Source organism: Euprymna scolopes, chromosome 40 (genome assembly GCF_053919585.1).
Source record: "Euprymna scolopes isolate OS-2025 chromosome 40, ASM5391958v1, whole genome shotgun sequence".
In the NCBI taxonomy this organism is placed as follows: domain Eukaryota; kingdom Metazoa; phylum Mollusca; class Cephalopoda; order Sepiida; family Sepiolidae; genus Euprymna; species Euprymna scolopes.
The window spans coordinates 71,632,422-71,659,668 of NC_136521.1; the positions used below are offsets into that span (position 1 = coordinate 71,632,422).

General features: G+C 33.8%; 1 protein-coding gene across 1 annotated transcript in view; it reads right to left on the minus strand.

Annotated features, from left to right (window-relative positions):
• Positions 1 to 27,247, minus strand: part of LOC145265640 (E3 ubiquitin-protein ligase CHIP-like) — a 243,636-nt gene that overhangs the window by 122,365 nt on the left and 94,024 nt on the right. The window contains exon 5 of the mRNA XM_080121707.1: positions 22,393 to 22,449. Coding sequence (XP_079977833.1) covers positions 22,393 to 22,449 — 57 coding nt within the window. The remainder of the gene's footprint in view (positions 1 to 22,392; positions 22,450 to 27,247) is intronic.

A 27,247-nucleotide genomic window follows, 5' to 3' on the forward strand; every position in this document is an offset into this window, starting at 1 on the left:
CATGTAAATACAAATGATGCACAGGTCGACAAAATTCGGAAGTTGACCCAGAAAACATTTAAAAAAAAAAAAAAAAAGAAGAAGCCCGACAAACTCATTTTGACTGATTGTAAATTGAAAATGCATAAGACAGCAGTGAAATTCAAGTATTCAGAAGGCAGTTTATTCATCATTTTGCATGAATATTTATCGATGGGAAAACTATGTTTTTGCATTTGCTCACAGTTGATCTAAAGCAAAACTATGTTGATTCAGCACGTTGCTTGCAACTTTTTTTTTTTTTTTACATGAGGGTCACCACTTATCAAGGCCCGAAGGCCACTCCGGGATAAGGGTTATTGCGTGTACAGTAATCAATGAGATAGTATTGTAGTAATCATTAGTATTGGGGGTTTTGATAGAGTGTCTTACTTAAGGGGGCGGTTTCTCAGGAGTTTGTTTATGTTGGACTTGAAGACGTCCAAGTTGTAGTCAGGTGGGAAGCAGGCAAGCGGAAGAGAGTTCCACTGGCGTGCAGTTCTAAGAAAGAAGCTTTGCTCATGGAATCTACGTTTGGATTTAGGCACAGATAAAGAGTGGGGAAATTTATTGACAGTAGTTTCAGCCAGACGGGTGTTTCTCATGAAATATTGGCGAGGGGGGGGGCGAGGGATTGGAGCTCAGACGAGCACCTGCCATGGAAATAACGATAAAATAAAGACAGGCTCGCAATGTCTCTTCTCTGGGAGAGAGGTTGCAGGGAAGAGAAAAGGGCATCCCCACTAAACCACAAAGTCTATTTTGTACTCTGTCAAGGCAGGATAGGCTGTTTTTAGCAGCTCCTGCCCAGATGTGGCAGCAGTACTCCATCCTTGGACGTACTTGGTTTTTATACAGATAGAGAATTACATCAGTAGTGAGATATCTTCTGGAGCGGTAGAAGGACCCCACCATTTTCCCAGCGTCCCTGGCAACAGATTTGATGTATGTGTTCCATTTCAGATCAGGAGTAACGGTCAAGCCCAGAAGCTTGTCAAAACATGGAGTCTCCCCAAGAGGAGAGCCATCCATTTCAATTGATGCCAGATGGGGATCAGAGCGTTGATGATGTAAAGATAGAAGCTTGGTTTTGGATGAATTAAAAGTGACCAGCCACCTCTTCCCCCATTGTACCACATGCTCAATATCAGAGGAGAGAGAATTAGAGAGAACTTTGTCATTTACGGCCTTTGATGTGTTGCCATAGATGGTCATGTCATCAGCATAGATGTCAATGAATGATTTAAGTATGTGTTTTGGGAGATCATTGATGTAGATCAGGAAAAGAGTTGGGCCTAGGATGGACCCATGGGGGACTCCAGTATTAATACTGTGGGCCTCTGATTTCTGCCCATCAACCACTACTATTATGAACCTATCAGAGAGAAATTTTTTTTTTTTTTTTTTTACATAGGCATCACCACATTATCAAGGCCAAGAGGCCACTCAAGGATAAGGGTTAAAGAATGTACAGTAGAAATTGGACAATATAGTAATCATTAGTAATGAAAATTTGGTAAATTTGATAACTTATATGGAACGGTTCATCAAGAACTTATTTACGTTAGACTTGAAGAAAACCATATTGTAGTCAGCCGGAAAGCAGGAAAACGGAAGACAATTCCACAGGCGTGCAGTTCTAAGGAAGAAGTTTTTTTCATGGAATCTACGTTTAGGTTTAGGCACAGATAAAGAAATGATTTAATGATTGAGAAAACATTTCCAGTAATACCGTAGCTGGAAATCTTGTGAAGTAGGCCCTTATGCCATACCTTATCGAAGGCCTTCGATATGTCAAGAGCAATTGCCCTGGAAAGGAAACCTTAGTCAAGAGATTCACTAATCCTATGTGATATAACCGTTAGCACCTCTGCTGTAGATCTTGCAGAGTGGAAACCATATTGCATGTCACTAAGAAGGTTGTTTCTGTTGAGGTGGTTCACTACTTCTTTATTTAATATGGATTCCAACAACTTACTCATGACACACAGGAGACTTATTGGTGTGTACTGAGAGGGAGATGACTTTTCACCTGAATTCTTAAATACAGAGCATACTGATGAGGTTTTCCACGGTGTTGGAAAGCACTTCTCCTTAAGGCAACGCTTAAACAGTTTTGTAAGTATGGGGGCAAGTTCTGGTTGGAGCTTTTTCAGCACTATAACTGGAATGCCGTCAGGACCAGTTACTTTACTGGAATCAAGGTTCTTGATTAGCTTGGCGACCTCACGCACAGATATTTGTATGTTGCATAGCGTGTTGTCTGTTATAGGAGGAAATACAAGGAATTGATGGTCATTGTTACATAGGGTAGAATTAGCTGCAAAGTTCTTGGCAAATAGTCTGGCCTTGTCTGATGCTGACGAGATGACCTCAGGTCCATTGATGATAGTTAGGATAGAACGCACGCTTCTGTTCAAGATCCTGCTCAGCTACTTTGGATTTAACAGACTGAGCATATAGCTCTCTTGCATGTTTTATTACTCTTTTACACTGGTTGCTGGCACTCCTGAAAGCAGCTTTAGTCTCAGTACATCTATTACGTTGGTAGCTATGGAAAAAGTGATTTTTGTGTGCGATGGCAGCAACACATTCAGGGGAGAACCATGGCCGGCTGTTAAATTTTTTTTGGAATTTTTTGGATGGTATGAATCGGTCTATGCCTACAATTAACCATTCGGTCAGGTCTGATACTATAGAGGACACATCCTTTTTAAACATGGAATGCGGAGGTAGGTCAGATATGAATGTACGGAAGCTATTCCAGTCAGCTATAAAGTATCGATATACAGTACAGTGGAGAGGTACGTCTGAAGACTTATTACATTTCATTTTTATCTTAACTGATACAACGGAGTGGTCAGCGGATCCCAGAGGAGATAGAACGGAACATGAACACAGCTCAGGGGAAGTTGTGAGGAAAAGGCCTAGAAGGCTTGCATATTGACCGGGTGTATCAGGCACACGGGTGGGTTTGTGAACAATCTGAGTGAGGTCATAGGCAATGGCAAAATCATGACAAAACCTCCCCTCGTCATCGGTTTTATTTGAGTGGGTCAGCCATTCCACATTATGGACATTGAAGTCACCGCAAATGTGAATGTTAGCCGAAGGATGAGCAGACAGCATGTGGTCAATTTTCTCAGATATGCTCTTAAAGATAGTAACCCCACTGTTGTGGGGGCGATAGAGGGCAAATATCTGCTGTGGGGGCGATAGAAGGCAAATATAAATGCAGTGGTGCAAGCTAGTGCAACCCGGAAGCACATATAAGGTAAATTAGGGTCTTTTCTGGAGATATTCCTACCACATGGAAAGCCATCTTTGATGTAGGCACATATTCCATGCCCATGGCGATCTTGGGGGTCAGATTTAGATGTTAAGTTGGAGTATCCTTTAATTATGAATTTGTCTAGAGAAGTGGTTGGCCCTATGCCAGTTTCACTTAGAAAGAATATGTCTGGTTTCGTCTCCTGTAATTGTGTTTCAACCTCTGGAAGGTTGGAATGTAGACCCCTGATGTTGGAGAAGGAGACCTGGTAGTATGGGTCTGCGTTGGAGGATGGGGTTCTAGGTTTATTCATGTTTCTTTTTTGGAGATTTGTCATGATTGTTGAGGTTTTGGGATTTGTGGAGCAGGTCGGTAGACTTTTTTGGAGCAGGACAGAGAGGGAAAATAAGAGAAAAAAGACAAGAAATTTTTTTTTTTTTTTGTGGCACATGATAAGGTAAAGCCGTAACAATTACCCACTAGTATGGCATCGAGAGGCCCTACCAGAAACTACTGTATGGTCCAGAATCCATTCACCAAATGGCAATACAGCAGTCCCGGTACTTTGCACCTGCTGATAGGACAGCCTCCTTAGTGGTTAATCCAAGGTTCGGGTCCTTGACTATCAGGCGGGTAACGTCAGTCCAGATGAAACGTTTACCTTGCAACTGTTTCAACACAATAAAAAGAAGGTCTTACATCAATATTTTAGAATGGATAAAACACAGATCCAAAACTTCACTGAAGTAAAACCAGCATTGAGCTGAATGGACAGCAGTAGTTAAAAGCCGTCAACAGTGACCAAAGAAGCAGATCTCAGCAAATTTGGGTCTGCTTATTTTGAGGTACACAAGGTATTTTTTTATTGATTATCTTGAGAAAGGAGGAACCACTATGAGTGAATATTACATAGCATTATTGGCGTGTTTGAAAGAAGAAATTGTTAAAAAAAAAAAAAGCCACAAATGGAAAGGAAAAAAGTTTTACCAAGACAATGCACCATGTCACAAGTCAATGATGGCAAAACTACATAAATTGCTTTCCACCTTATTCTCAAAATTTGAACCCTAACAACTACTGGCTATTTGTAGACTTCAACAAAATGTTCTAGGAAAGAGATTTAGCTCTTACAAAGAAGTGATATAAAAAAATTGAGGCGCATTTTAAAGTCAAAGATAGAAGGCATTGAATTGTTAGAGAAGCACTGAAATCAGTGTATCACTCTAAAAAGAAACTATGTTGATGAATAAGGTCGAATTTTATCTAAAAGTTTTTTGTTTGTTAAGTCCATGATTTATTGAGTAATGTTAAGTAGTATAAAATATCGACATTTCAAACTTTTACTGCTGTGTTGTATGACTCCAACTATTTTTTTGTTGTTGTTGTTTTTTACTCATGTTCACCCCTAACAAGGCATATCGCCACTTGGATGTAAGCGACTACTATTTGGGACCATGCCTAGAAAAGATTAATAAGATGTTGGTTTATGTTACTTTTAAACTTCTGCAAATCAACACAGCCAGGGAAGCAGGTAGCAGGAAGGAAATTTGCAAGTCTAGCTGTTCGAGAGAAGAAACTATTAGAGTAGAAAGCTTTCTGGTATTTAGGGATCTCAACAGTGAAGGGGTAAGATTTTGTTGCTAAGCGGGTTTGTCAAGATATGTATGTTGAGGAGGCACAAGTGTAACGAGTTGATCAGAGCACATTCCATTAAAATACTTATAAAACAGGCACAGGGATGCAACATTGCAGTGATGGGACAGAGGTTGGAGCTTAGTTGACAAAGTGGAACCTATTACATTAAAAAGTCTTTTACGAACCCTGTTTGTTTTTACCCAACTTTGGGGAAAACCAGCTTCCCCGTTTAGTAGGGGAGTGCCTCGAAATGAAAGCAACCGTCTGATATGACGGTGATAAGCCAACATTGACCAAACGTTACATCGCTTTCTAGAGACCACTGGCCGTGGGCCAGGGATTCAAATCGAGTTTCGCTTTTTTTATACCGAAAAACGAAAGCAACACGCGGCAATCTGAAAATGTGGAATATTTAACGTTTCAAAATCGGGCAAATTAAATAGACAGGCGACCCCCATTGTTAATTCATAGATATTATCATTTAGATAGCATATAAAAAGTTTTAAGAATGAGTGACCTCCCCTCCCGGAAAAAAGCCTTTCGCGGACATACATAAAAAGCGAACATACATACACACACACATTTTCGCTTTTATACATAGATAGATAGAATCACCCAATCATCAAAGATGCAATGCAGAAAAAAATGATTTTTATAAATTTCATTTGATGTTGTATGTGTTATGATGTTTGGTGGCATTCGTTTCTCTAATATCTTTCTATTAAGAATTCTTTTTAGAAGGATATCAGGTATTTACAGGAGGTTGCCACTGCCCTCAAGTGAAAGTGTTTCTGTTTAATGAATTGAGTTCCAACTTCCAGGTTGTCAGCCCACGTTGTAAACCACTGAGCCACCAGCATCCATTGCAGTTGTGATGAACATGAAACTCAAGCTAAAATACACTTTCTTGGCCTACATGCTAGGATTGAAGTACAGTATCTGTTCTGTCCAAACATAGTACAATAATATTGTAAGGTCTGTATTTATACCGGACACTGATAGAATGTAAGCATGTTAGAAACTTTTATAAGGGTTTTGGAGATAGACCCCCATATCAGATATATTTTGAAAGTAGATTAATCAGAGTACTTAGATAAGTACATTTCATCTCTGAATTTTTTAGATGAGGATTGGTTATTCATATTATTTGGACTTTTCATACTACTGTTCTTATCTTGAGTGTCATTTTCGCAATTTTTGGTCTGCAAGGACTTGTGTTGCAATGGTTAGAGTACTTAAAATTAACTTGTAAAATATTCTCCTGAAGACTAATGGTTCAATCCTCAGTGTGGGTGACTAAAACATACAATTTCGAATTACTTAGGACCTCTATCCAGTCATGGCTGATGGATCAAGAGCATGCTAACCCCGTGAAGTAAATAAAGTATTCCATTCAAAATTCCATGCAGATTCAAGGGTTTGACAGAAAGATTCTTAAGTTCAACAAGATACACTTAAAGAAGCTTGGAGGTTCATTGACTGAAACGTGAAAATGACACTCAAGATGGAAACAGTAGTCCGAAGAATCCAAATAATAGAAAGTACATTTGTTTGAATAAAGGTGACAAAATAATATTGCTGCATCTGCATTCCTGCCAACCCCCAATATTTCCTCCTGTATCAGAAAACACGCTATGTGATATACGTATATCTGTACGTGATGTTGCCAAGCTAATCAAAAACCTTGATTCGAGTAAAGCAACTGGCCCTGATGGTATTCCAATTATAGTACTCAAAAAACTTCAACCTGAACTAGCGCCCATACTTACAAAACTGTTTAAACGTTGTCTTAAGGAGAATAGTTTCCCATCTCCCTGGAAAATCTCATCAGTATGCCCTGTATTTAAGAATTCAGGTGATCGCTCATCCCCCTCTCAGTACAGGCCAATAAGTCTCCTGTGCGTCATGAGTAAGTTGCTAGAATCTGTGTTAAATACAGAAGTAATCAAACATCTCAACAAAAATAACCTTCTTAGTGACACTCAATATGGTTTCCGTTCTGCTAGATCTACAGCAGATGTCCTTACAGTTATATCGCATAAGATTAGCAAATCTCTCGACGGTGGCAATCTTTCTAGGGCAATTGCTCTTGACATATCTAAAGCCTTTGATAGGGTATGGCATAAAGGTTTACTTCATAAGATCGCTAGCTATGGTATAGCTGGAAAAGTCTTCTCAATTATTAAATCATTTCTTTCTGATAGGTTCATAAGAGTAGTAGTTGAGGGGCAAAAATCAGAAGCTCACAGTATTAATGCCGGTGTCCCTCAGGGATCCATCCTGGGCCCAACTCTTTTCCTGATCTACATTAATGATCTTCCAAATCATATCCTTACATCATTTGTAGACATTTATGCTGACGACACTACCATTTATGGTAGCACATCTAAGACAGTAAACGACCAAGTTCTCTCCAATTCTCTCTCTTCTGATCTTGAGCACGTAGTACAATGGGGAAAGGAGTGGCTGGTTACTTTTAATCCATCTAAAACCAAGCTTCTCTCTTTACATCATCAACATTCTAATCCACATTTGTCATCAATTGAAATGAATGGCTCTCGTCTTCAGGAGGCCTCAAGTTTTGACAAGCTTCTGGGCTTGACCATTACTCCTGATCTTAAATGGAACACATATATCAAATCTGTTGCCAAGGCCGCTGGAAAAATGGTGGGATCTTTCTATCGATCCAGTAGATATCTCACTGCTGATGCTATTCTCTATCTATATAAGAGCCAGGTACGTCCAAGGATGGAATACTGTTGCCACATCTGGGCAGGAGCTGCTAGAAAGGACTTGTCCTGCCTTGATAGAGTTCAAAATAGACTTCGTAGCCTCGTAGGAGATGTCCTTTTCTCCTCCTTGCAACCTCTATCTCGCAGAAGAGATGTTGCGAGTTTGTCTCTGATGTATCGTTATTTTCATGGAAAGTGTTCAACTGAGCTTCAATCTATGGTCCCCCCTCGCCAAACTGTCACAAGAAACACTCGTCTAGCTGTAAACACTATCAATAATTTCCCCCACTCTTTATCTGTGCCTAAACCTAAACGTAGATTCCATGAACAAAGCTTCTTTCTTAGAACTGCACGCCTGTGGAATTGTCTTCCGTTTTCCTGCTTTCCGGCTGACTACAATATGGTTGTGTTCAAGTCTAAAGTAAATAAGTTCTTGATGAGCCGTTCCATATAAGTTATTAAATTTACCAAATTTTCATTACTAATGATTACTATATTGACCAATTTCTACTGTACACTCTTTAACCCTTATCCTTGAGTGGCCTCTGGGCCTTGATAATGTGGTGATGCCTTTGTAAAAAAAAAAAAAAAAAAAAAAAAAAAAGAATAAATATACTTCTAAGCATGACAGCAATATACATCAGATAAAAGATAACTGAAAATTTTCGGGAGTCCAACTACTATATGTTAATGTACATTTTTCTTTTAATTAGTATTTCCTAATGAACAATAATAAAAATAAAAATTGGACCTAAAGAGAACTGAATTGTTTTCCATGTTACATTTGGTCTTATTGGATTTAAAATCAATTTCTGTGTCTATTTTCAGCCATTCACCGATTGGCGTTTGATATATTGTTAGCCGCCAGAAAATGGAGGAACGTGCAAAACATGTTCTTAAATTAACCACCGATTCAGCTATACATGTTTTATTGGTTTTACTTTTCTTTCTCAATTTCTCATTTGTTATCATTTCGTTTTAGAGATGTCCTCATAGCTTTATAAAAGGCTTTGTCTGTTGGTCTACACTGGTCAAAAATTCTTTAGTTTGAAATATCACTATCCTTGCTAAATATATATACAGAATGAACACATCTTATTCTTAATGAGTTTAAGTATTTCTATAAAAGACTGCTTGTTGGTTGTATTTAAAATTGAAAGAACATTATCAGTCTTTCTGGCTCAAGTTTGAGAGGACATTGTTATTTGTCTATATAGGATGGAACGATAAAATTGTCGCCATAGAAAAGACGACATGGTTCTATTTCCATTTGATGAAAACCAGTTTTCTTTTCATTTTTTTTTTTGCAGACCATCTACTAGTTGGCCAGTTGTGTACAAATCCCAAGAGTGATAGGAACCTTGTATCATGTCTGAAAGTGACACAATGTCCAACAAGTGCGATCGAAGATGCATCGCTGTACAACTCATCGTTTCTACCGATCCAAGTTATGACAACAGGACCATCGCCAACACTCTCAAAATGTATCGCTGGATTGCCACGAATAACAGGGACGTACCCAGAGTGATAAAGACAAAGTTTCTGACACGGTTATAGTCTTTCATGTGATCTCATACCACCTCACATCTTCGAAGTCGGCTTGAAAGTCAACACCAAAGTGTGCCTGGATGTGCTGAAGAGTGTGGTGAATCCCTGATGCAATCAGGTGGCCGCTGGCAGACCTTGGGTGTGGCAACAGGACTCAGCGTCAGCCTACAAGTCTAAAGAGATCCAGGCTTGGCTTCAGGAGTGCTACAACTTTGTACCTTTCTCCCACTGCACCCCCTCCTCTCCCAACCTGAACCCGCTGAACTACTTTGTTTGGTCATACGTCGAGAACATCACCAACATCACCTCCCACAACATCAAAACAAGCCTGATCGCTGCCATCTGCCGTGTATTCGCTGAACTCCCACCGGCGCTTGTGGAAAAGGCATGCTCCCAGTTCCAGACCCATATCGAGGCGGTGATTGAGGCTGAAGGCCACTACATTGAATAGATGTGAGCTCTACTACATAATCAAGTTACCTGAATTGATTTTTTCAATAAAAGTTGTAAAATAAAGCTGTAGAGTTGTTTTCTTCAGGGCGACACTTTTATCGTTCCACCCTGTACAGTTCAAGTTTGAGAGAACATTGTTATTGCTCTTTCCAGCTCAAGTGTGAAATAACAATGTTATATTATTCTTTCCAGGATCAAGTGTGAGATACGATTGTAATTATTCTTTCCCAGATCAAGTTTGAAGTAACATTTTTATTGGTCTACATGCTAAAATTTGGTCTGTTCTAATGCTGCACTTAACCTATTCTGTCCTCAGTTATTGAAGGTGAGATCCTTTTAAACTGAGGCAATTTTTATTTTTGTTCCTTTCTAGAATGCTCCTTTTTTTAAAAACCGACCTTGAATCTAATTTGGCCCTCATGAGGAGATAAGTAAATTGGAACATTTTTATTAATTTACAAGCTCAAGTTTAAAATATCTTTTTTATTAGTCTCCCCAAGAAATATTCTACTTAACCATAGATGAAACAATAACAGATATTATAAATTCATGTCACAATTGACCTGAGAATAATATCAACTAGGGGTGGGGACTCCGCACAGGGAAAAGCTCCTAAATTAGGCACTCACAGCATGATGTTATTTTAAATTTATAAACTTCAGCCACATGGGAGTAAACCACTAATAATAGATTGAAACACTTTGGAAAATAGACTTCTGGAACACTCTGCTAATATGTTAGATGGTTGAAACAGTTAAAAATACTAGACAAACTACCTAGCATTTCCCAGGTGTTAAATATATTGAATGTAAATTATAGGTATATATATATATATATATATATATATATATATATATATATATATATATATATATATATATATATAGGTTAACCATTTACTTGACATGTACTCGGTTTATATATACCAATCATAATGGGTTAAAAAATCTTTCTTATAGTTTTTTATGATGGAAAAGACCTTTTTTATATAAATTTTGTAAATTTAGAAAAATAGTGTATGTGTGTGTATAAAACTGATGTACCTGACGTTGGTCCTAGTGTCAAATGGGAATGTTATTTTTGGAAATGGTATATCTCTCCTTCCTTTCTGAAGTGTTATGGACATCGGCAATATTACATACCTAATGTGCTTCAACAAGTGATATCTTTTTTATTTGTGGGTCAATTTTTAAAAGAATTACATTGCTGGAAAGAGAATAGAATAAGCATTCCAATGATGTTAATTCATTTTTCTTTTATATGTTCAGTGTTTTTATGCTCCAAATTAAAAATTAAAAAAAAAAAAAAACGGTAAAAAATAATGACAGCAAAAAGGGAAACTGTTTTTTCAATGTTTACATTTCATACGTTACGTTTGAATACACATTTGCAGAGTTAAATTTGATTGGATATGGCTGAAATTTTACAGGCTATATAAGCATAGAAGTCCATCTCTACTGGACTTTGATTTATATTTTTACAACGACAGGAAGCAAAGTTATGACCAAGCAAAGTTGATGAAGAATATTTCCAAATTGATAAGATAAATCGGTATATATCATCCATTTTCATATAGATAATAGTTTCAGAATTATTTTCATGTATAATATGTAAATATTTAATAATTATTAATTGTGCGGAAATTTCTTTAAAATGTTATCTTTTATAGAAATTCAAATCCGCTTAAAGGGAAAACGGCTATGTGCTAATGCGCTGACCAGAGCTGAGCTGCCTACAGTCAGCGTATTAACGAGTTTAGTTTGTATTCTATTAAAAATAGAAAACTGTTTTTTCTGCTTTCAAAACGAAAGCAGAAAAGTTTCATTTTTTATTCTGAGTTTGTCAATTTAAAAAAAATATTTTCAAGTTTTTCAAATTTGATTTCTAAACAATACTATTTTGTTGATTTTAACGCTTTTAGTACACATGTACTAAAAGCATTAATAAACAGCAAAATGTACTAAGTACATGCATTTCTGTAATCATTGGATTCATGTAGAGTACGATTTATGGTTGGATCTCAGAAAATAGGGGTATATTTTGGGCCAGATGGAGAGGATTTACAAAATTGAAAATTGGACTGGTTCCAAAAATCCCAAATGCATAAGTTCTGGTCGACTATGGGAATTTCCATCTTTTACAGAAATCCAAAATCTATATGAAAAATTTTCTTTGATTTATTTCTGAGATTAATTCATATCTACTCAATTTTTTTTTCTTTGAGAGGAGTAGTAAATACCGGCCATTAATGCTCTTTAGGCATTCAATCTTTACACCCCATATTAAGCTCTCCTTTGGTGAGAAGGCAGGAAAATGTCTGTTCTCAATAAAGTTATATTTAAATACCACTATAATACTTAGTTTTGTTCATGAATAGGCACCCACTGTATGATACCATGTGCCAGTTTTAAAAAAAATTGAAATTGTACATCTTAATTTATAATGCATGGCTTATGGTAAAGAGATACATCAGATTTGACTACAAAATCAGAAAGAGCGTACAATTTTACATAAGACTGCCAAGTTTCATGAAAATAGCTAAAGAAGAATGTCCACGAAAAGCATAAATTTTGGCACTTCAAATTCTATTTAGAACTACTGATGGTATTTGCATAATCTAAACGGTTTTAAGCATCTTTTACATAGCTCTTTTCATGTAAGTTGATAAAATAACAATTATCTAAAAAGAAAAAATCAACTTGTAACGCTAGTTATATGCTCCTTCTTATTGTGGAAATATATGCTCCTTCCATTTTTGCAAATATTATATCCCTTTTCTTTTTTGAAAATGTTATATCCTTCACCTCCATTTTCAGAAAAGTTATATCATCTTCCCTATTCCTTTATTAAAAAAGTTAATGAAAATCCTTTATTTGATACAGTGCCATTTGAACTCAACACATTTAGCTTGTCAATGAAAAATGTTAATTATTACAAAATAGCAAATTAATTCAATAAAATGCTGAATATTAGTTCAGATGTTTCTGTCGACCAATCAAAACTTATGATTTGCATACAAACAGAAAAAAAAAAGACTAACTTTTAAAATTATACATGTGTGCAGGTATGAAAATTTGTTTGCTACATTTGCTAGGTTTTATGGTCTATTCAAATACTTTTTATTACAGCTCTAGTTCTGTTATAATAAAATTTATATTTAAAATGTTTGTGAAAATATACATACTTGCATATCTTATGTATTATTTATGTATACCAATCTTTTTTAAATCAGAAACTCAATGTTTATTATGACATAACAACAGTGCATATATATATATATATATATATATATATATATATATATATATATAACTACTTCATTTATTCACATAAATTTAATATACGAAAGTATAGATTTATGCGTAAACTTTAAGTATTTACTTCAAAAGTGCTCAATACGTAGGTAGAGCTAGTTAGTAATTTATAAAATAATATATATGGCGATTAAGCTACACTGAATATTCTGCGTTTCATGCAACTATAGGATTCGTCAAGCTTATGCGAATCCTATAGTTGGATGAAACGCAGAATATTCAGTGTAGCTTAATCGCCATATATATTTTATAAATTACTATATATATATATATATATATATATATATATATATATATATAGTTATAAAATATGTATCGCAATTAAGCCTGACAAATTCCTAGCGTTGATGAAACGTGGAATATTGTGTAGCTTAATTGCCATATATATTTTATAACTTACTACTTAACTCTACCTACGTATTGAGCACTGTTGAAGTAAATACTTAAAGTTTACGCATAAATTTATACTTTCGTATATTTATGTGATTAAATGAAGCAGTTATATATATATATATATAAGAAGCCACTCAAGTATAAGAAGTTTTTTTTACTTGAAAATCACCACTTATCAAGGTCCGAAGGCCACTCGAGGATAAGGGTTAATGAATGTAAGGTGGTAGTATAGTAATCATTAATGGTGTAAATTGGGTAGAATTTGATTATTTATGGGAACTGCTCAATAAGAACTTGTTTACATTGGATTTGAAGGCTACTATGCTGTATTCAAGGGTTAATGAGATGGATAAATTCACAGGTGAATAATTAAAAATCTGATGAGAGGATTGAAAATAATGGAATAACCAAATTTTTATTACTCATGGCGACACTTTATAGTATTTGTTGATACTGCATTTGGAGATAACTATGTTGTAGCCTGCAGAGATGCAATCCGGCAGTGATGTGTCCCACAGATGCCCCTGTGCCAAATAAAAATGTGATTTTCAGAAATTTTATACTCCCCACGCTCTTAAAAATTTCTTTGATATTATCCCATTCAAACTTGGTACATTTGGATTGTCAACAAAATACTTCCTACTGTAAGTAATATATCAATTTGATGAAATTCTCAATGTTAGCTTCTACTACTTCTGTCAGGCAATTAAAATTTACGATTTGCATACAGGCAAAGAGAAAAAAGATAACATTTTAAATAGTATATAATTTGATATAGGGACAGCCAATCTATATATCTATAAAAGCAAAAATGTGTGTGTGTGTGAAGACACTTCTCAACCTATATACTCAATGAAAAAAGGGGTGCTAAGGGGTCAAAATTGACAAATTCTTACTTAGAAGTCATTGGATTTTTATCTGTTTGTCAACTGTTTCATGAATGTGCATAAATATCAGTGATGAAGACAATAATCCAAAGAAAGAAAATTATATAAGAAATTCAATTGTTTCATTTTGTATACATGTTCATCTTCATAAAAGAGGCGGTCGGTTGGTCTGCCATGCTGAAGTTGAAATAATATGTTTATATGTGTCTATGTGATGTGTCTTTATAAGAGATTGTCTGCCAATCTGTAATGCTTATGTTTGACAGCACTTTGTTTAGCCTATCACACTAAAGTTTGAAATAGAATTTTCTTTCGTCAGTCATACTAAATTTTAAATAGAATTTCCATGATCTGTTACACTAAAGTTTGAAATAAAATTTTCTTTAGTCTGTCATACTAAAGTTTTAAATAGAATTTTCTTGTTTGTCACGCTAAATTTGAAATAACATTTTCATTGTTAAAGGCGCGAATTGAATGGATGCATCTTCAGAATATATGTTCTCGTCTTCTGTAAATGACATCTCATCAAAATGTTCATATGCTCCATTATGGGAACATACTGTGAAATCAGTAGCAAAACTCCACCCTAATTGGCTTCACACTGGGTTTAAAAGAAATTTTCTTCCTCAAGATGTTTTTATAACATGAACAATTACAATACGAACATTCATCGAGCGATCTGCTAAAAAGAAAGCAGCAGATGCTTACAAGATATGTATCGTTGCAGTGGTGCTTGTATGGACTGTGGCTTCTGGGTGTCTTGTCAGAACTATTACATCATTTTTTTTTGGAGAAACAGATCACCCCCCCCCTAACTATGAGTAAAATAATAGAGTAAACTAGACTCTCATGCTTTTGTAGAACAATTAGTTTAAGAGAAGGAAAACTCTGAAATAATACCATAACATTTATTGAACAATTGCATTCACGACTTGTGTGAGGAATAGTAATACTCTACCAAGTAATTTGATCACTGAACAGATACATCAGGTCAGTTTAACCATAGCAGATCAGATAAATGATGCGCCTGACTCAGTGAAAGCTAAAACTGAACAAAGAAGATATATCAAGAATTAGAAGTGAATTACAATAATGATAGAATAGAAAGTACTGAAATATATGTAAAAGTTTGCTGTCACTTAGATTGTAGAAAAGCCACCATTTATTATCAGTGAGATATCACTGTGGACAAGTGGTGTGAAAACTCCAACTGAATAATCATAATGACATAGTAAAAATGAACAATACAAAGAATAGAGAAACATAATGAGTAAAGAAAAGTAGGAAGACAAACAGCTACTTGGATGATTCATAAGAATAAGAGACTCGCAAAAACACCTGGACATAACTATTAAGCGGACATTTAAGCAGAGAACTGGGATCACAACTAACAATTGCAAGAAAAAAATATATATAATTTGATTAGAATTAACTATATCAAAGCTAAAATAGATAACACCCAGGAAAAAAGCAAATGTAGATTCTGTGGACAAAAAGAAACTACATAAGTGAATGCAACAAACTTGCTTCTAAAAAATATAAGAACAGATACAACTATGTGGAGAAGGAAGTACACTGATAACCAGGCAAACAATTCCATTTCAACTAAGACAAGTGTTTCAGACCTGAACTAGAGATAATATTGGAAAACAAAAATCACAAAATCTTCTGAGGCATGGAGGTACAAACAGATCAACTCATCCAAGTAAGGAGAATATAATAATCAACAAGGAGGAAAAATCTTGCCAAATCATAGCTTTGTAGTCCCAGAAGACCACAGGGTGAAGATCAAAAAGACAAAAAGTGAAACAAATACATGGAACTGGCCAGAAAACTGAAAGGGATATGGAACATGAAGAAAATCAAGATAACACCAATAATCGTAGGAGCACTAGAAACAATCTTTAAAAGGACTGGGAACTATTGGAATCAAAGAGACGGAAATAATGAATACAGCTATAATCTTAAAGAAAATCCTCAAATACAAAAACAATTCACATAAACTGCCAACGCTTACCAGTCATATGATAGTTACAATAGAAATAAAACAAAAACAGAGAAAAAACATAACCACAACCCAAGAAAATTAAAACTGCAAAGATTTTCATTTAACTGCCTAAAAAAAAAAGAGAGAGAGAGATGGCACCAGACTCGGCTGATACTGTATAAAAAAGTTGTGAATGGTTAAGGAAGATGGGAAGACCAAAGAGGGAAAACACTAACCAGAACTTCACGAGAAGAGTGCAGAAAGTACTGGGACTATCCAAATCCTAGAGATGACCAATGGCATTTACCAGCAAGGAAACATGATGCAAATCATAAATCTATGATGTCACACCAAAGCCATAATCATTTTGTTATGGTAATATTTTAAGCTCTATTATTAAGTCCAAATAACTCAGTTGATCAAATGTCAGACTTAAGATCTCAAGGTTTCTATTTTCTAGTCATAGCATCTACTTTCTTTTTGAGGAATTTCTTATTTACTGTTGATGCGATATTTTCTATTTCTAAAAGTAGTTAAGATCTCTGTTGTTTTGAAATTAATTAAATACCACAATGTATTTATTACATTCAAAAATAAAATTGTGACTGACAGATGGAGAAAATTTCTATTTATATAAGATATTTACATTCTTACTGTAATCTGGTGTTGAATATCAGATCCGGGGTATCAGACATGATACCTGTTTGGAAGAAACAAAATCCGGTTGATTGAAACAGATACCCACCTGACTGGAAGAATAAATGTCTAGTGATTTGACACAGGAACACTACAGGCAAAAAAAAAGCACCCATGACTCAATAAACAATGAAATTAATGTAAGCCATGTCTCATAGGAGCATAGCTACAATGAATGTAATCTGTGGAATGGTTGCTGCATTTGTGGATGTGCGAGTGTCCAAAAATGTTATATTAATTGGCCCAAATCGAAATCTAAGTTGCTAGCTAGCAAATTCAAGAGATCAACTTCCATGCTTCCTCTACTCTTTTTGGCTTTACTTGTTCACTGCAACTAAGCAATACAGATATACAATTACCTTTTATGCATAAGTATTTGCTATCACTCTTAAGTACAGCAGCAATATACAACACTGGTAATTTGTTTCAATTACGCTCTCGGAAAAGTAATCCCAATGTTTATTGAGGTGAGTACTCAAGTTGCTTATCTGCTTTGAAATATATTTATTACAGTTTTTGTTACCGTTTTATTATTCAAAAATTGCTAACAAAAGCAAATTCAGTTTATTAAAATTCTCTCTTTTTTTTTAATTATTTTTTTTCCCACTTTTTGTTCATCCTCAAACAAGGTATATTGTCACTGCTATTGTGATAGGAGTCAGTTTTATAGGAAGGGGTGACATGAGGGGCGGGGGTCGACAGCAAGGTGTTTGTTTACATTGTATTAAAATTTCTGAAATAGGTTGGAGAGATTGACATTAAGTGGGATACAAGTGCCATAAATTCATTGGAACATATTCCATTGAAGTACTTGTGAAACAAAGATGCAACACTGTAGTAACAAGACAGAGAATGGAGCTTGGCAGACAGTGCAGACCATATTAGGTTACAAATTCTTCTTTGTACCATATCTTTCATATGATTCAGGCAAGTGCTCATCCGAGCTCCAATCTATGGTGCTCCCCTTGCCAAACTTTCACAAAAATCACTCGTTTAGCTGAAACTACTATTAATAATTCTTCCACTTTTTATCTGTGATTAAACCATGAACAAAACTTATTTCTTAGAACTGCCCTCCAGTGGAACTTGCTTCCATTTGCCTGCTTTAGTTGACTACAATATGGTCAAATTCAATGTAAACAAGTTCTAGATGAGCTGTTCCCTTAAGTAAGTTTACTAAATTTCCACTACTAATGATTACTATATTGTCCCATTGACTACCATACACTCATTAACTCTTATCCTCAAGTGGCCTCTAGGCCTTGATAAGTGATGACTCCTTTGTTAAAAAAAAAATCTAAGAGGTTGGTACATTAGGTCAGATGTGACAACAATACTTAATGCACAGACAAATGGTAGCTTTGTAAAGATATAGGATATTGGCAGATACACAGTTTTCTATTCTGGAAGCTATTAGAGTAGAAAATCTCTAACTAAACCTCTATCTAAAAATTGAACAATTACTTTTTTGGCACTTCTACACTATCAGAACGAAATTTTGGAAACCGTAACACTGAATTTCACATGAAAACAATGGTATCTACGTATTCCTTGTATTTTGAAGCTGATTATATCTAAAAATTACGAAAATCGATAAGGCAGAAAATTATTTATTAAAGAAAATAGAAAATAGAATTTGAAGAAAATGACCAGATTTGCTTATGTAAGACACAGAGTTCAAAAGGCAGGTAATTTTCCGTTTCGATTTAAACAAGATAGCCACAATTTTTCACTTGCTAACACAATTAAAGTTGTATTTTTAATAATTCAGTAATATTCAGATAATTTTTACTGCATAATTTGGAAGTTCACATTGTAATTTATTAGAATTTACAAAAAAATCAATAGAAACCATTGTTTTTTTTTTTATCTGAAAACTCCATTTATCGACTACAAAATTTCTTTCTGATAGTATAGAAGCGTCAGTTTTTTTTTTTGTATTTTTTTTTAATTTAAAAAAAAAAAATTTCATAATCTGAAAATTTGGTGTTAAATCGATAGTTTATCACCCTACAAAAAAATGCAAGAAAACAAACTGAGATTATATGTTTTTTAAGTGATTACAAATAAATGCCAGAAAAATTTGACGGTAAAAAATAAAAATATATATGTTTAAACATTGAGAGTGAGGGATCAATTTCACATATAAAATTTAATGTAAAATGATTGCCCACTTTGGAGCCACCAAGACAGCTACCCATATATATTTGTTAAGGGGAGATAAATTTTGTTTATACTTATAGATAATCGTTCCTGTGCCTCAACTTATTCTCCATTCTAAGTCAGTCACACTCACCCTATAATTTGTTGCGAACAAGATTTTACAAACCATTTACATTAAGTCTTTGAGATTTCTTTGTAAACAAAAAGAAAATATCGTTGGACTTTATGTGGTTTCTATTCGATAAGTTTTTCCTCCCTTCCCCATGATAAAATCTCCATTCCATCATATATTTTTAATCATAATCCTAAATCTGATTTAGCTATGTTGAGCGAGGTTTGAAACTAGTTAGATAACCTTTTCATTTTTTTTTTTTATGCATTGTTTAAAAATAAATACGATCTGTAAATAGCTATATTAATACTATATTAGATTCGATCCTTCTCTACCCACTTATAACAAAAAAAAAAAAAAAAAAAAGAAAAATAGAAAGAAGCGTACAATGAGGACATCAAAACGGTGATAATTAACAATGAACACTAAACAAACGAGCAAGAGAGTTTTGTAGTTAGCATCTTGGACAAAACGAACTGATTTATTTCTACTGCAAAATACTACTTCCCACCGCTTACAATCCCGCCTCTGCTCAGGAGAGTTCAGAAGCCACAGCAGTGGAAGAACGCTGTTCAATGCAGAGTAACAATATTATTGCAGTTACAATAGAGTTATGGATGGCCGTACAAGAAGAAATTATATAAGCAAGAGTTTTGGATATGTTGATTATCAAAAAGTAGTTGCTGCAATACAGCTGAAACGGATGCACATCTAGAGTAAGAGTCTTCAAAACGATATAGCTTTGCCTGGTTCTTTAATAAACAGGGGCACATGATGATTTTTCTCTTTTGGTTTAAGAACACAAATAAACCATAATACTTGAATTTAAACTTTAATTCAATCTAGAATTATTTTCTATTTGTCAATTAAAAGGCTTTAAAATTACTTTCAAATTTAAAAGATTCATGATAATAAAATAAATCAGACATGTTAATCCATAAGTAATTCTTTAAAAAAAGAAAATGGCTAACATGTTTTTATTGTGATACTTTGAAATTTGAAAATAATTTTGAAGTTTTTAAACAGGTATCACAAATTAGCCTAGTTTAGAGTGCGAAAATGAGTTTCCTACAATTTCAACTTGTGATATCTCATTTATTTTTGGGGTTATTTCGATAAAATTTGGATGCAAACAAAATTTAACCTTTTCTTTTTATAAACATACAATTCTTTCTCAATTGTGTCATTACTATAATTTGGTACTTGTAATAAATAGGCACCCAAAAAATTTCAGTAGTTATGTATCAATGAAGAATACAGAAATGACTGAAGCAGTTTACGATTTGAAAGACACAAAAAATATAAAAAGGCAGATGATACTAAGCATGCAAAGAGTTAGGGTTAATAAAATTTAATCCCTATAAATAGATATATGCTTGAATAATCTTCCTAAGAAAAAAATAAAATGGCTTTCAAATTGTAAACTCTTTCGGTTATTTCTACAACCGACTCAGAATTCTTAATCAATATTCGGGACTGACTACGTAAATACTGAAATTTTCTGACTACCTATTCATAGCAAGTACATAGTTTGTTTGTTTTTTGGTGTGTGTTTTTCACAAGTTACTTTTACTTCAGGTCACTACTCTTTTGTGATGGACAATTTATTTTTATATGAAAAGAAATGTTGCTGTCTTTGTAAACATGATAGCAATTTGAAAAATGTTCAACAAACTTTGAATGATTATAATTTAATAGATAATGGAGCTATCAAGATAAATCAATACTATTGCTTCCGTTTTATAAAGATCCATGTATCCACATGAAAAGTTTAAAAATATAATTATATAAAATTTGGTTTGGGATACCTACTTTAAACTGATAAAATCATGTTAAATTTTGAAGTTTTAACTATTTTTAATGCATTATTAAAGCTAATGGATTTAAAGTGGGTCTTATTATATTGCCGGCTGGTTTTGCCAACTCACTGTCACTTCCAAAAGTTTGATACTTGAATCACTGAAAACATTAATTTAAAATAACAAATATTACATTGATAACTTTGTTGTTAACACAAAACAAAATCTAATTTATTCATATAGATAAAAAGAGAGTAGAAAGTGAACCTTGGTTTGACTTTAAGCAGCCTTTTCCTTTATTTTGTCCTCTAGTTATTATATTACATAAACAATATTTTTGACAAAGAAGGAAGAATTGCTGTTTTCTTAGTCAGAATCTATCCATCTAACACTTATCGTTGGTTAGTTTTGACCATGAAATGTTTGTTTTTTGTTTTTTTCAAGCTGCTTCATGTCTTGTCTGGAGCAATTTCTATTACAAAAAAGTGGCTGCCATATATTCATTACCATGACACTTTGAAAACAATTTTACACTTTTACATAGTCAATTATAAAAACAACTGGCTTGAATTAAATTTTAAAGTGAAAAGTCAAGTATTGTGGTGCTTTTGAGCACTTAACACAAAAGAAAACATTCCTGTCATATAAAAGAACTCTTATCTTTATTGCATTTGGATCAAATTTGACATGCAGGTGCAAATACATTTTAGAATTATATACTCAAAAAGAAAGGCTCAACCCTGGATCACATGGTCCCCAAAATAAAAAAGTAAAAAATTTAAACCCCTTCCGACAATAAGTTACAGAAATTCACCTTTACTAATACTATATATATAATACTATATATATGTTGGATGGAAGATCCATATTGTAATATTTCAGGAAATCTTTCTTTCATCAGACATGCATTGGACTTTCAAACATGCATATCATAGCTATACATACGTTTAAAGATTTTCTGAAATATAACAATACAGATCAACTGTGCTGGCGCAAGTAAGAACATTATACACACACACACACACACACACATCGTATTAACAAAGGTGAATCTGCATAGCTTATTCCACCATTATATTTTAATTTGCTTCAGTTTATGTCTATCCATTATACTGCTGTATTGTATTGCCTTCTGTAATTTTAAATTTCATTATATACATACTAGACAATGTTTCAAGCAAACTACATTAATCTCACATATATATATATATATATATATATATATATATATATATATATATATATTATGGAGTGTAATAGACAGGGTCTAAATGAGAAAAGCCTCAGTAAAATATATTTAAAGGTGCAGTGCTATATATATATATATATATATATATATTGCCATGGCGGCAGGAGGTGTTGTTGTGAGAAAATGTTGACTCACCTTTCTTCGTTCATCCAAAGAGGAAAATAGTGCATTCACCTCCGCTAAATGGAGTGTCTGAGAAATAAAAGGAAAAATAAGAAACAAATTAGAACGAACTAGAATACCTTCACTAAAACTAATCCTTTCTCTTTAATTTGCTCCTCTCCTACCTGAAATCAGAACTCCTAATCACAATTTTTTATATTTCTTCAAACAATGTGTGTTAGTATATACTATTATTTCATCATATCCACATAAAATGTTATAAGAAGATATATTTTATGTATTGATTTTCAGTATTTATTTTAACAGTGTTCAATACGTGAGTAGAGTTAGGTAGTAAGTTATGAAAATATATATGGCAATTAAGCTATATAGAATCTTACGCATAACATGAATTTCATACATTTTAGCTTGGTAAGTCTCTACATGGAAGAATCTATGTAGCTTAATTGCCATATATATATATATTTTTTCATAACTTATTACTATATAATTATTTTTAATAAAACATTTTTTTATTATTCAGATATGTTTCATGTCGTCATTAACACTCATCAGTATGTATGATAAAACTGTTCCATCTGTCTTATGATTAGGGCTATGACAAGAGAATATTCTTTTCATTATTTTGACTCTCGAGTATATATCAGTTAATACCTTATATGTTTTTTAGATAGAGTGATGTGGTTCTTGATTGTCTAACTGTGTCGGATATATACTCAAGAGTCAAAACAATGTTAAGAATATTCTCTTGTCATAGCCCTACTTACGATTTGATTCATGGATACGAATATCTTGAACTCAAATTTCTTACCACAAAGCCATCATGACAATCACACATCAAATTAATTTTGTATTTTTATTCATAAGTACAACTCATGAGAAACTGAGAATTTACCTAAAAGAACTCACCAGGTGGTTAGATTTGAATCTTAAATTTAATCTCTCTCAAAGTGCTCAACTTATGGAGTTTAATAATAATTTTTTTAAAATTTCCATAGATATATGTTTTATGTAACTATTAAACCTCATCAATATGGATGATAAAATTGCTCTCCCAGTGAAAAATTAAAGAATACCTAAGCCAGGATGAGCAAAAGTAATTCTCCAAAAAAGAACAGTATTGCACCACTTTTATGTCTTCTTATGAAAATTAAAATCAAGATACAATGATACTTAACATCTAGAATATTTATCAAAATTTTGATCCATTACATGATTTGCCTCCTGAAAAATATCTCAAATTTAAGGCTGAAAAGAATTAAAGAAATCTTGCTTAAATCATGTTTAATGATTATGGATCAAATCGCATGCAAATCTAAAATATCTAAATTTTCAAAATGGAAGGGTGTGTCCATATTATCTCTTTAAAATACTCTAAAAAACTAATATTTTGGAAATACTTATATTCAGGGTAATCCAAGAAAACACCCTATATTCTTTTAGATCTCAAAAGGAGATTTCTTTGATAATTTTTTCACCAAATAGTAGCTAAATGAATGGAGATTGTATTCTTCAAATTTGATTGAAATTGAAGCCTTATAGATAGATAAATGAACTTTGTCTGCATGAGTTCAATGCAAGAGTTTGTGAACATCTTCACCCTGTTCTTTTTCTCCTCCTAAAAGAAATATCGCCCAATAATGGCATTTTATCTGGTGATGCACAACACAGTTACTTTCTGTTGGCTAAAAGGCAATCAGCATGTTCATGCAGCTGGGCCTGAATTCAGAAGCACATATTCTGCTTGTTGATATGCCCATTCAAGTGACATATATAAGTAGGTTGAGATAGATAAAATTAGTACATTATTTATATCAGTTCTAAGAACTGAAACAAATATATGGCATAAGATCCTTTCTAAAATATTTTACACTTTAGATAATTTCATTGATGATTGTTAGATGGGTGTTGAAGAAGAGACATTTTGGAATCATCTAAAGTATAAAATAAAATATTCCAAATCGTTTTAGAAATGATCGCATGCCAAATATTTGTTGTGCTTAAAATTCATATAAATAATATACTAATTTTAATTATCTCAACTTTCTCTATTTGATTTAAATGTTCAATCATTGAGCTGATATTAATAACTGCAGTATTTTAAGTACTCAGATACCTGTAGTTTAACTTTACTTATATTTACTATGGTTGAGTTATTCGACTGTACATTTATACTCCAAGTCAAAGAATTTTTATCTCCATATAATATTTTGATTGCAGAACTTCCCCTCTGGACTGTAGGTTATCAACAACAGATGCCACATATAAATTTATTATGTCTAGACTAATAGCCACTATCTTATGTAACTTTAGAAGCCATTTAAGATACAGTCGTTATAATAAAATCCAACATTTCATCCTAGGAGCAACATCATTACAATCGCAACCATCTTTCAGGGAAGTAGTTCCTATTTTTCCCACTAAATGCCAAGTCCTACCACTCCCAGTCATCACCAGGTGGAATTCTTGACTTTTGACAGATATGGGGTTTCACCCTTTGTAACTGGATCATAAACTTATAGACATAACATAATCTTTCCCTTTTCCGATTCAAAAATAATAACGTTTAACCAGACTAATTCCGCTCAATCTGATTGGCTGAGCTCTGATTATTCCTATATTCCAGATTAACAGTATTTGCATGCTAAATGAATGCTAATGTACCATTCAAATATGGCGTTGCAATGATACCTACTTTTGCCCTCTGAGTAAATTGCTACGTTCATTTTCTTACATTTTTACAGCGTAAGTTTGCATTTCCCCTCTCTCTCTTCCCCTCTCTAGCTCTCTCTCTGTATATATTCTTTTTAACTCACTCTCTCACTTTTTGCATTTCTTTTTATGCCAAAGAAAAAAAAACATTTCATGGCGATGCCAAAGAAAAAACAATAAACATTTATTTCCTCTCTTTCTCGCTCACTTTGTATATTTGTCGCAGTAATTAATTATGTTTGAAAAAAATAATTACGTCTTCATTTAAATATACGTTATTTAAACCTCTGCAATCTATTACAATCATCGCTGAATTAAAAATAAATGTTTCGGCAATATCATCTACTGGATTCTCGACATTGTGCACATGTTAACTTTTTTTTTTTCTTTTTTATGGGTGATGGGTAAATTTGTACATTAAGTCCATCTCCATAATTTTCTTTAGAATGACGACTTTTCTAGGTTTTCAACTATGCTGATTAAGAAAATCGCATTCAAATTTTGTGGAGACAAGCACTTATAGAGATATAAAGACCTGTATTATGTACTGTAATTCACTGGCTGCCAGGTTTGTATGCATGCACAATAAACAAATCTACTTCTCTCTTACTGACACTGCCAACCCCCCATTTTTTTTTTTTTTTATCATTTGCAGGTGAGTATGCTGACAACGATTATCACAGTTAAATCTGGAAGAATTATTCCCCTCCCCCAAGGGGGGGGGGATTGTCTATTCCGAAAACTGTTCTTTACACGAGGATGTTGGGGGTGTCTATTCTGAATGCTGTTCTTAACATGGGGAGTTTGGGATGTCTATTCCAAACACTGTTCTTAACATGACAATATTAAAAGAAATGAAGTGAAGTGAAAAAAATCGTAATTGTTTTGTTATACACATTAAAAAAAAAAGACATAAAACTGGAATTTACTTTAATACTATTGGTGGAAGAGTTGAAAAGAAGAGGACTTGAACAACAAACGGAAACAGCTAGGACTGCTACCAGTGATTTCAATCACTTTAAACAGTTTATATACAGTGAGAATCCCTAACCTCTAAAACTTCTATTTTTACTTTCCATTATTATTTCCATCTAACGGACCAGTTTTCATAATTTTATTAATTCACACAGATTTATGCATTCCCTTAATTGCTTTTTTTAAATTCAAATAGTACCTGCATGTTTTCGTCCCAAATAAGCACTAATCGCCAGTGAAGGCCAGATATTTCATTTCAACCACGGCCGCCAGTGTCTGCAATTGTTCAGGGGCAGCAGTGGCCACAGACAACAATCGTAGTATATTTTTTTGCAGGAGGGGGGGGGGCAGGTAGGCTTTCACCAGGCAACACTGATTAACAGGTCCTGCCAGTTTTTAATAATAATACTGACCTTCTTTAGGTATAGTTTGTTGAATTAAGTTATCTTTCTGTCAAACTCCAAAATCTGTACAGAATTTTGAATGGAATCCTTTATTTAACCGTAGTTTGCTACAGTTGTCATCAGCCATGATCAAGAAAAATCTTAAATAATTCATAATTGTATTTTTAGTATCACTTAGAACTGCTTATTATAAATAATCATAAGTTGCAAAACATAATAAATAAAGAGTGACTGATAGAAGTAGGGAGAGAAGATGAATGTAAATAAAAAAAAGGGTAGAAAGAGACAATAGAGAAAGGGGAAGAAAGAGATGGAGAGGATAAGAAATACTGATCCAACGGGTCAAAAGTTTTCTTGTTTATATTACTGATACTGTCATCTGGTTCACTTATCACCGTGCACGTGCACACTTTTCATCTGAACGTGAATGTTGTGATGATGGAAGGAAAAGTGAATAGAAGACAAATGATAAGAGAAGTGGTGAGAGGAATAGAATAATGTAAATAATTACAAAGAGAAGAGGGGGGAAGAGATAGAGAGAAGGGAAGAGAGCAAGAATGGTGTAAGGATTAACCTAAAAGAAAAATTATAGTTATTTCCCTTGGAATTGTAAAGGATTGATCGCCCGTGGATTTAGTAAAAGTAGTAGGGGTTCGGTCATGAAACCTTGAGGACGAAAGATACACAACTTACAACAAGAGATTTATCATTGCACATCCAGTGGCTCACTATTATAATTTCAAACGTAAGTTGTTGAATAAATTTGTTAAATGTTC